We start from the raw sequence: 12778 nt of genomic DNA, 5'->3' as shown, positions 1-12778 counted from the left end.
GCCTATACACATTTTTGGTAAATATCTCAAAACAAACAAGATAGAGTTGGGAAACGGGCGACTCAAATACTACTCTAGTACTACTTAAAAATAATGCGTTTTGGTACTCCGAGTCATCGCGCGTCGTCCTTACGACTAGACGTGACGCCGACGGCGACGCTTGACTCCTGGCTATAGAAAAGGGTTTTACGTTTTCGTGTGTTAGCATGGTGTTACTTTGCAATCTAATACACGTTTCCATGGATTTTAAAAAAATCGTAAAAGGTACTGATACTATTCGTAAAACTGATCATCGTCATTATGAATACCTTATCTGCATATACCCAACGGTGAGTGGATCACTACATGGGTACTTACGTTAATGGCAGTGTATCTCGATCATTCGTCATAAGGTGGTTTTACGTTTCAGGCGCCAGTCCAGGGGCAGAAATATCGCGGTGTAAAACGACACTTTAAATACATATTTAATGTTAATGTTGGGGACTCGCGGATCGAAGGCCGGAGATTCGAATCTTACTCTACCACAACCCGATTCCTAGTTTTCCAGCACAAATTATTTACGACTTTTAGGAAACGGTCCGAAAATTGAAATAGTTGGGTAAATAAATAAAAAGAAATCAAATATTTCCGCCTCGCGGAAACCGAACACGTGATTTAATTTTTTTATTGAATTTGTACATTGCCGGGATTATTGCCAAAATAAATGTCTTCTAAACGATGCCGACGAATAAAATAAAATAAAAATTGATTGGAAACCACTAGACCAGGAGGCGGGCAAAAAATGTTACTATTAGTAAAACAAATACAGTTTTTGGCATACTTTATCAAATAATTATTGTTTTTTGTGAAGAATAAAAAATGAGACATAAAAACCAGAAATATACATTTCTTCAAAGTTTTGGATAAATTAAATAAAATTAAAACATTAGTGTTGTTCAGCTACAAGAAATTATGAAAATAACCACTTTATTATCCAATCCATCCAGACAAAACAGACCAGACCATCCTTTACAAATTTTATTATCCAGAACTTTTAAGAAATTGATATTTCCGTTTTTGTTACGATTTTTCCAACTCACCATTGGCTGAGCGAGTAGCGGGGGAGACAGCTTGTCTATCTTTTTTGGTGCTGTCTTTGTTATCTTTGCTGTTGTTGCCTAAAAACAAAAATAATAAAATAGTTTTAAACATAATTCATAATCTTCAACTTATTAATACTGAATTAAGAATACAATTTCGCAAAAAAATTCGTCACACAGTTGAAGAAAAAAAGTTTGTTTTAGCATTAACACGAAAATAAAAAGCTTCTTTTTGTATTATCCGAAATTCAGAAAATTAGAAAGCGAGGGTTTACATATTTTTTTATATTTATATCATGGCAGGCAGATGCACTAACCAGTACACCATGAGAGCAGCTAATCTCCACGAGATTTCCTTTCGTTAGCTTTTTACCTGAGAATAGCCAATAAATAAATAAAAATAATAAAATAAAAATGACCGAATTTCGATCGACCCTAACTTTACGGCCGGTATTTTTATTTTGTCAAGATACTCTGCGGTTAGTGTATATGCATGAATGCAGTGCCCTATGCATCATCAGGTGCGAAAAGGGAATTATGATGATTAATAGGTAGGTAAATATGTTGATATACAACATTTATATTTAAATACGTGTACTAAAAATAAAGCGATTTCAACGAGTACTACACCAGTCCGCCTCGTGGTGTAATGGTCGGCGCGTTTGCCTACCATGAAAGAGATCCCGGGTTCGATTCCCGACATGGTTGATTTGAAATATTTATTTAAAAGGATGTTTTTACACTATAATATTTTAACGTAGTTATGCAGAAAGCAGCCTGTCCACAATTTTGGAAAAATTTGATATTGATGTTATCGGGTGCAGTAAGGTCGATTCTATGTTCTGCCAGAATCAGCCAGACCGCTTTCATACAGAAAACTGTAATAATCACGTTCTGGAAATGGTGTCGATCACAAAAACGGCATTTCTCAATTTGCAGAAAATACGCACACCACTAGAAAAATCCTACGGTACTTTAAAAATCATTAAAACTGGTAAAATACATAATAAGATTCTTGTTTGTAATACAAAAAAAAACTTATGTATTCATTATTATTTGTCAGAGTCAAAAACATTCCAATTGTTGTGCAGATTTGATTATTCACTATTTTCACAAAGTGCTGGTTGCTTTCTGCACAACTACATTCATTTCATAGTCTCTGGACTGATACCTGAACGGTAAGACTGAACATCAACGCAGCGATTGGTGTACCAATACAGTGCTCTATGCACCATTAGACTACACTATACACAAAGTTAGAACAAATTCAAATTATTTAGATTTTTTTTTTATTTGTTTATTTTTCCATACGTATATTATTTACATAGAAATATAATAACAAAATACATCTTAAAATTAAGCTATAACATAAATTGGAAAAAAATCCCACAAAGACTTCAGCGTCTGAGCGTGGGCCATTCCTTTTTCAATTATAAAAAAAATTATATCATATAAATATGTTATGACATGACCATGAAAAGAAAAGAAAAGAAAAGAAAAGAAAAGAAAAGAAAAGAAAAGAAAAGAAAAGAAAAGAAAAGAAAAGAAAAGAAAAATACCTTTGATTGACCTTTACAAGATATATATTTTTTTCAAGGCAATTGGCATTATTTCGGGCATTTATTGAGTGTTAGTGTATTAAGATTGTTAGTTGGAAAAACGTATTAAAATCATGTCAATATCTTGATAAAAATCATTAAAAATCTGCACCACGTCTGCACTCAAGGTAATGTGTTTCTATGCAATTTAATTTTTGCGCACTATTTACTTAACTGAATTATGTCTGAATACTGATCTTGGCCGTAGAAACTGAAACGAATTGGATTATGAATTACAAATGAGCAGAATAATTGGACAAGAATGAAAAATAACGTTATCTTTATCTGCTGTGCTGTATTGTAAAAGTAAAAGGGCTATCCACTATCCATATTGTCAACAAGATTAGCCATATTGTCAGCACTTGGCATTTTCCAATTTGGCTAGCCACGTTTAGCCACTTGCCGATTTTGTTCGTTTTAAAGAGAGCGCGAGGGTGACCAATATAATAATATTATATATATTTGTTTAAAAAGAAAACACGTTTATTTTGTTATTAATTGTTTTATTAAAATTATAGGGAAAATTTAACGCAATCTAACATTACCAAACTTAACCTCACATAACACATCAAAATATTGTTCTGTAGGTATTATGTAGTATTAAGTAAATGAACTAACAAACGGCATTAGCATAAATGGACAAATTATAAACAATATTCGATACGCGGATGATACTGTCCTTCTAGCAGATAGTACAGTAAGTTCACACGGCAAGTTTGAATAAAGGTCTAGAGATGAATATTTCCAAGACTAAATGTATGGTTATTCGGAAAAAGCCACAAACTTTCCTAATGACTTTAAACCTTGGAGCGCAGGTTATTGAGCAAATTCATCAGTATAAATATTTAGGATGCTGGCTGAATGATAAATAGGATCACTCGCAAGAGATCAAAGTCAGAATAGAGATGGCGCGAGACTGCTTTTTCAGGATGCGTGATCTTCTTTGCAGTAGAGACTTTCATTTAGACCCCGAATGCGCATTGCTCGATGTTACGTCTTCTTAGTACTTTTTTACGGCGTCGAAACGTGGACACTCACCCAAAATACTTTTAAAAAGATCGAAGCCTTTGAAATGTGGTGCTACAGGAGGATATTAAAAATCTCCTGGGTGGATAGAGTCCGAAACGATGATGTTCTCCGACGGATGGAAAAAGATAAAGAGGTACTGAAGACCATAAAGAAAAGAAAACTTGAGTACTTTGGGCATGTGATGAGAGGCGAGAAATATAAAATTTTACAAGTCATTCTACAGGGAAGGATTAAAGGAAGATGCAGTGCAAGTAGAAGGCGCATCTCTTGGCTTAAGAACTTGCGTGACTGGTTCCATTGCAGCACTCAGTCCTTGTTCAGGGTAGCTGCCAATAAAGTAAGAATCGCAACGATGATTCCAACCTCCATCGGGTAGAGGAACCATAAGAAGAATAAGTGGATGTCCGTTTTTCACCCGAAACCAAGCCCACTTAAGTTTTTTATACAAAATAAACATTAAAGCTGTTCATTATGTCAGGACGGTCAGCCGGAATCAATGAAAAATATATATAACTCAATGGGGCGTATGGTTATTTAGCTAAAACGTTATACGATTAATCGTCGATTGGCCCTTTTACAATACGGCGCCTTGTTGTAGCTAGCCAATATGACTGTATTCCGACTAAAATGACAATTCGGCTATGACATATAGGTACATTGAAATGAATGATATAAAACTAAGAAATCCGAAGTAAAAAGTTCATTATAAAGTCTGGATAAGTCAAGGATAAACTTATTCAATTTCAAGCGGATATATTATTCTTCATTGAGTTTTAAAAACTTTTACAAACCTAGGTGGCTGCTTACATACTAATAACTTATGATTAATACGTGTACAAGCGGGCACCTTTTACAACAAATAAAGGTACAAAAGTGACTTCCACCCACTTGTAATTTAACCCACGTCCACAGTAAGTACTTATTCTTTAATAACGGAAATCACATCGAATCGACAATTGCTTGTCGCAAAGGCACGTAAGCCATATTGCATATTGATGGACGGATTTCGGAAATTATACTAAAAAATAACACTAGTAATACTAATCGAAAATTAAAAAATTATAGCGACCGCTTAGACCACTCAACAAATGCTTAGAATTCCTAGACGTATTCGTCTCCGTTGAGATATATTTCTCGTGAATTTATCGGGCCCTGTTACAATGGGAAGTTAACAGAGTTATCTTCAATTGTCAATAAAAACAAATAAATTTTTTAAAACAAAAATGTGATTATTTTTAATAAAATTTTGAAGTATCCTTGTCGGTAACAAGTAATTGAACATGTTTTAGATAATATATAGATACACAAGTTCATACAAAAAAATAGATTTTATTTTATAGACAATTGAAGATAACTTTAATAAAATACTAATAAAATAGGAGAGAATTCATTAGTTAAGTATACCTCGAGGAAGAAGCTTGTTTAGCTTTAAATATGGTTGCTAGAAAAAAAATTGTGGCTAAAAACAAAGTCGTTTTATTTATTTTATTAAAATGAATAACCACAAAGTTAGTGTTTCAAATATAAAATTTATATAAAGAAGTTAACTTTGTTAACTTCCTATTGTCACCCGGGCCTGCAACTACATCATTTTTGTTACTTCGAAAGTAAGATGATTAGTTTTACGCTTCAGGTGCCAGTTCAAGAACAAAGAAATATTGCAGTGTATGACTATCTGAAAAACAATATTTTACGTCCATCCTTCTAAGAATTGAGCACGGGACCTCAGACATAGGCGAACGCGCCAACCACTACACTTCGAGGCGGACTTACCTCAACTCGATTTTCTCACTTATGATACCTGAAAATATTTATCGGGTGTAAAAACGGCTTATTAAAAAATATGTTATGTAAACTACGCGGGAAATCAAACCCGAGACCTCTTGCATGGTAGGCAAACGCACTGACCATTTAGACCACGAGGTGAACCAATGCAGTTTATTTTAGTCTATCAAAGTCATGCAGCTTATTCCTAATAAATAAATAAGCAAGGAGGTAACTATAATTTTCGTTAAAATCTAAATTAAAATACCTCGCCCACGTTTTCCCGTTTTGAACGTGTACAGTTTTGTCTGAAATAAAAGTCACCGGAGAATCATACCATATCATAAAAAAAAAATATATAATATAAATAAAAATAGCGGTCAGTTGTTGGTTACTCTATTCGCGCTTCTTTAATTAAAACACAATTAATTTAATTCATTTTTAATTAGTTATTTTACCCGACTGAATCATTTATTTTGGTCTAACGGTTACGAATTGACCAACCCATCTCCAGGTCTTAAAAACTGTACACAACAATAATTGTACGATTATACAAATCAAAAGTAACATTAAAAAAATGAACTAATGGAATGGAGTAATTGATAATAATTACGATACTGAGTTTATATTTTTGATTCTTATTTGTCATATCAAAAACCAACTTAATCAAGATTTAAAACATATGAGCCTGAAAATAAGAAGAATAATGAATGGATATTAAGGATGCCTTAATATAATATAATTATATTAAAAATGTATGAAACAAACATCATATTTTACACAAATAGAGTCATGCGTTAAACATATTCTTGTCACATTTTGTTGTCCTGTCAGAAATTGTATTATATATTGTGTTGTGTACGTAATTGGTGCTGTGCTAGGTTAATGTTCGGCAACTACACGTGGACCGGACCATCTTCTGGGAATTTAGCGAAAACATGTGTTTGCACATGTGCGATACTGCAACAGTGACTAGTGACCACCGAACATCTACGAAAGCCACCCTTCGGATATTTTTATCTGTTATGACATCCATAGTGTTGAACTGCTTTATCTGTTTAGTTTTTTATTGTTTACTTTTTAGCACGAACACCTTACAAATTTACTATTATGCTCAATGTTTGTTTTTGTAAATTTATTGATAGTTTTAAGTTGCCAGAATTTCACTCGTCCATGCACTTTGTAGCTGCCAGACGATTAGTAATCTAGATTCAATAGGTAAATGTTATCAACTATCAAATATATACATTTAGTAAATGAGGTCTAGAATTCCAATATAATTAATAAAAATGGTAACGAAGAGGTAAGCCATGATCTAATAAGCGTTTTTTTTTCACGAAGGTATAATGGAGCGTTAGGACTATGAAGTACTGTAAACAGAAATGAGAGGGTACGATAATCTCTCCGCTCAAAATTAGACGCGCTGTTTAATTTTGAGTGATTTCGTTACCAACAAAAAAATAATCAGATATGTGGCAGTTCCCGATAAGGTGCGAATAAAAGGACCAGCAAAACACTAATTATATTAAGTACCATTTAATATCAATAATTATTTTTAAACGGTTTACAATGTACATTTTATCCGTGGTATGTTATGTTAATCTAACGTTTGCAAGAAATGTAATGAAAATAAATATGATGCAAGCACAGTGTAGTGGTTAACGTTTGCACTTTCTTTATCGAAAGTGCAAGGTTCTATGAGAATACGTAATTGCACGATGAAAGTAATAATTATTATTGCATAGTAAATAATTTTACGATGTCGATAAAAAGTATGAAATATGCACGTTAAAAAAACGGTGACAAAAAACCGGTATGCATAAATTAAACGTTTTCTTTATTTGTTATAATATTATTGTGATTTCATTTATTAATATGAATTATTTCGAATTGTCGGTACGCAAACAGGTACTGTATAAAATTGATATTAAAAATTCAAACAAGTTTTCACCGTTACGTACTCGGATGGATATCTAATGAAATACAAAAACCCGAAGTGAAGAAAGTAAGAATGGTTTTACTAGGTTTACTTATTGTGATATTATGTAGTATAGTATTACATACCTACTTTAAATAATTTATTATAGAAATCGATGAAAAAAAATGTATGGGTGAGAATCTAAAGAGAAAAATGCTATGTGTACACATACGTTTACGTAATCAAACATACCATTATTTTTTGAGCCTTTGATAACGCTTAAAAAAATAATAATGAAAATGCTAAATTCAGCCTTATTTTGCTCAAATAAATACCACAATTTGTTTTGTAGAATGTATGTACGAGAAGGTCCTATGTACTGAAATATAAGGAAATTATATAATGAAACGCCTGGTTGATGTATCTCGCTGATAATATATTTTAGTGTATTAAAAAAAACAGCGTTTAAAATTATAAATTTGTGATTCTGTACAGGTGTGGGAATCCTTTCTGGGAAATCCAACTTTAAAATAAAAAGTCGCTTAACCGTCTCGCTTTTATTTGTTCAAACGTCGAAGGTCAATAACGACAGCGCCGAGAAGAATAATAGTTTCTTCTGTTTGGATGCGATGATGGATTGGTACGCGTTAGAATCATTCACGATACGAGTTTAGCTGCAGACGGTAGGAAGAGACGAGATACAGTATCAAGAGGCGCCACGCAGGTAGACGGCGAGCAGTGACAGTTTACAGTGGCAATAGCAGTAAGACTAGAAAAGAGGAAGACGTCACACGTCGTACCATACATTGAACTGAGCTCGTCTTCTGCGGGTAACAGGGTGTAGGAGTGTGGGGGACTACTGCATACACCGCCACACCGCAGTGCCGCCGCTACGGTGTTGTGCAGTGTACAGAAATGGAAATCTGCCAACTGTCAGCGCTCCCGAGGCAAGGGACGAGAGACGAGATTAGGGAAATGGCAAAAATACCGGCGCGGCGCGGCACGCTGTTCCATTTATTGTATGTAGTTCTGGAAATTTTACCAGCAAAGGCTTTTTCACGAAATAATTATTTTTTTATTACATCATTTTCTAACCGACCGATTAAATAAGATAAGATAATTATTGGTTTCTTAATACAAAATGATTAACTTATCTGACGATAATAAATTATTGTGTCATCGCCAAAATGGGAGCGCTTTACCGAAGCAAACTACAGGTTGGTATCTATCAGTCAAATGAAATATTTTTTTTACTAAATAGAAAGAAGTGAAAAATCTATCCGTATTCACTAATATATTATATTAGTGAAAAATCTCTGTAAATGATGAATTTAAGCGGAGCGTCATAAAATGTGTTCCTACAGTTTTTGAATCCGAAATTTCTACGTAATTCACTACATTAATACTAAAACTAAGAGCAGAGTATCCCAATTCAAATAATTTTGAAGGCGTTTCACGTTAATTTATTCTAAGGAAATATGATGACAGATAATCCTGTAGAAATCGAGTAGCCGACAAATTTTGACCGAGTGATATATTTAATCTCAAAATGGAAGTAGAAAGCGGCGGCGGCGGCGGCGATACATAAACTAGAGAACGGACAGTTTAGGTGATTGGATAAGTACCATCTAATCAGCCGAAGAAAAGTTGGTCATTATTACCTTTTAGATAGTGAGAGTTGCGCCCGTGACCTCGTAATCACAATACAAGAAAGTGTATAATATGCAGGGAACTAGGCGTCTAGGCAACCCATAAAGGTCACATCTATGTAGGTACATATTATTTACCTACCTACATACAGTAGAAATCACATATGCTCAAAATATTACATTAAACATTAAAAAACACAAAGAATAATGAGAAAGAACCAGTAGATCTTAATATATACATATACACAGCACACAACACGATAGAGCGAGACAATATACCGATCAGTGACCTGAAGACCTTCAGAGGTTATTTGCAGTCTGACAACTTGAAACTGGCGAGAATTCATTTATTTTACATAAAATTCGTCATTCATAATATCATAATTGATAAATTGTTAATTAATATGTTGGTATTATGTACATACTCTTGACTAAATTCATTAAAAAAAATCAGCTGATGCTTCGTAATTAGGTTAATACTATTCATAATTTATATCATAAAACGGAAAAAAAACACATGTGAGTGTTTGTGTTTGTATGAATCGACATATAAAATGCCATTTCGAGATCAACAATTTTTTTCTTAGATTTATTCGGAATTATTTATTTAAGTATAAAATTGATTTTTTAACGGTGAGTCGTAGTGAAGTGAAATTTAGAATTAACATTTAAAGTGCTTTTTTAAGTGAACTAAATTATTTTCGACTTCAAAATTTGCCCGGCGCTGCATGGTCTGTACCGAAATACGAATCCAAGCTCAAACTCGAACAACTCCCAAACGCTAAGCTGCAGCAGCGTTAAAGTAAAATTAAGACAGTGCAGATTCTATTTCGAATTCAATGAGGAACTTCAGCCCTACGGGAAATTGGATGCAAACAATGTTTTCTTTTTTGTGCGGAAAAGTTTCTCGAAAAAGTAAGAAAAAATTATAAAAAAATATTTTGAACGCACTACTTTAAACGACGTCACTGGGTCATATGAATTAACCAATGACATGAGAGCGATGAAGGATATCCGGTTCGCTTACCATAAACGAACCAATCGGGAGAACTGACAGAGAAGAACCTCTGAAATTTCATAAATACGAAACTTTAAAAAATCATAGCAATGATAATACGATATATAAAAATATATTTTTTAAATATTTGACTTAGTTTAATTGTCTATTAACAAATAAAATAATTAAATTAAAAAAACACTGAAGTTCCTCATTAAGATATTTTCAACTTGAAGTTCATCCGGCGTTCCCCTAGTAAATTTTAGGATCTCGTAGGTAGCGGTGTAAATATGAAACACATATGATAGTATGTGAAATAGAACCAGAATCCTAGACGAGAGTTTTCAGCACGATGGATACTCTTAGCTAAGAATGTATACCCAACTTATAAGTAAGTATTAATATTGCTTGTGGCTTGTGACCCACTAGAATGAGCCTATTTAGTGCAATCGTGGTGAGATTTAATGATGCATGCGCAGAAGTTTCTAGTTTAGATGTGATAATGTTTGCGATGGAGTTTTGTTGGTATGCTGTTAACCTACAATGATCCCATTTTTCCTCTGGTAAATATACTCAAGTCTAGAGTGTGATGCAATTCCGGGCAGTTATCGTGGCTATGAATATGTTTAATACTCGTAGTATGTTAAGGTGATTCTAAATTTAGGCTGGGCAGCATCTATTAATAATACGAATATTTTCAGTTTCATGGCACCGTCCGCCGTTCTTACGTTCTTAGGCTCAAGTCCTCGATTACAGATCTTAAGGCGTTAAAATATTTATCGACGTTGGTCGATATGGTCAAATTAAGAGTAATTTACTACCATTAATTTTCCGAACTTTAAATATTTGTATAAATTTTTCGATGTAATAATTAGGTTGAATCTCACATGCACGAATGGAGTTTTCGGCTAGCAAAAATCAATGGACGATGTAGAAAAATGGATGTTCAAACAGAGACAGAATAGTAAATGTTACACAGTGTGTAATGTGGCAACTTAAACCAGTGTCATTTAAAAAAATATTAACATATCCGGCAAATCTGCCTTATACAAAAATTTATAATATTAACATATTTGGTTTAATTATTTTTAAAAAAAAACATCAATGACCTTATATTAACTTAAGATTTATAAACACCTTAACCTAAAAAATATACAACATATTCAGTAGAAGTTTAAACAATTCAAGAATAAATGTTAAAATCAAATTAAATAATAAAATACTTAAAAGTAATATAACAGTACTGTTTCATATAACTAGCCAAAGTGAACAAAAAATGTATATACGAGTAATATGATGAAATGTATAAATAAATAAATATTAAAACCATTCACCATCTTTGATAAAGTTCAAAAGGTTTGTTCTATAGGAACAATACCCTATACTAAATATATCCGATACGTGGGAATAACTATTGCCGAGTTCATGAAGTCTGTTCAATACGGCATTACAAGTATACACTGTCGGTGAATTGTTGCTACGAAACGGTGGCACCTGCCTAGTCATTCTTCTAGGCACCCAGAAGTTGATGAAAAATAGCAGTTCAGGGCAATCCCATATTGAATTTACAATTTTGAATAAATTTAAAAGGTCTTTAATTTTTCTAATTTTGTTAAATTTTAACAAATTTAATGTTTTGAGTAAAAACTCGTAATTTAAAAATTCATGACTGATTCTAAGTTTAAAATTGATATAACTTAAGAATTTTTTTTGGACTCTTTTCAGATAATTTTGGGACAGTTGTAGTAAGGAGTCCATATTGTAGAGTTATACTCTAACTGGCTTATCATTAATAAAGTATACATCAATATCAAAGTGCCTATGTTTTTTAATTCCTTAGTCACACGCAACATGAAGCCTAACATTTTCAGTGATTTAATAGTAATATTGTTTATGTGACTAATGAAGGATAATTTTTGATCGAAAACGACACCCAGGTCGCGAACATTAGAAGTTGAGAATGATTGTATATTACCCATCAGATAATCAAATAATATTGGATTTTTTATTCTAAGAAAAATATATTAATTAGCAATGTAAATACATAGCCTTATATATTGACATATTCCCTTATCAAAATAAGTTCTCTGCCTCTGTTGAAATACCATTTTTACAACCCAGCTTCGTGATTCTTTCTTCTCAATGTATCAATCATACACTGTTCATATTTTATTTAATTTTGCTATACAAAGATCGTCATAAAAATATTGGATTACCTTATTTTATTTTATAATTGTAATGCACAGGTACATTGACAGAAGATATTTAATTTTATAGAGATTTTTTTACTATTGCTTAAGAGATCTGCGAACTATTTTTTTACAGTAAGACATTAAGTACCTGTTGATTCTTTAGCTAAGGAAGCTGTATTAAATGGAAGTACAAATTTCTAGAACTACCCAGCCGACGATCTTTTGACAATTCCAAATGTTGAAATGTCTTCTAGCTCGTCCCCCAAATGGAACATCTCCAAAATTTCAGAAGGAAAACATTACGCTCTCATTCAACCTAATGTTCCAGCACTTCTTTGGATTAAGAAAATTTTGCTGAACAAAAAAGATACATCCACCATTTGTCGAATGAGGATAGGGCATTGCTGTACGAGGACTCACCTTGCAAGAATTGGTGTCTTTGACTCCCCTATTTGCGGTTGTCGTTTTGAAGAAGAAAATCTCAACCACTTATTCTTTGTTTGCCCAATAAATGACTAAATGCCAACCTTTGTCAAGACTTTGGCCCCACTA

The 12778-nt window shown here is 33.0% G+C and overlaps 1 protein-coding gene across 4 annotated transcripts in view; it reads right to left on the bottom strand.

The window, feature by feature from the left end:
• The window catches only part of LOC148280287 (uncharacterized), a 600658-nt gene that overhangs the window by 26005 nt on the left and 561875 nt on the right, over positions 1 to 12778 (bottom strand). For all 4 annotated transcript variants that reach the window (XM_088228576.1, XM_088228577.1, XM_088228575.1 and 1 more), the window contains one exon: positions 1080 to 1157. In XM_088228576.1, coding sequence (XP_088084702.1) covers positions 1080 to 1157 — 78 coding nt within the window. The remainder of the gene's footprint in view (positions 1 to 1079; positions 1158 to 12778) is intronic.

Source organism: Micrasema longulum, unplaced genomic scaffold (assembly GCF_059751315.1).
Source record: "Micrasema longulum isolate JH-2025_06_02 unplaced genomic scaffold, ASM5975131v1 h1tg000597l, whole genome shotgun sequence".
Classification (NCBI taxonomy): Eukaryota; Metazoa; Arthropoda; class Insecta; order Trichoptera; family Brachycentridae; genus Micrasema; species Micrasema longulum.
This window is presented reverse-complemented; position numbering and strand designations above follow the sequence as displayed.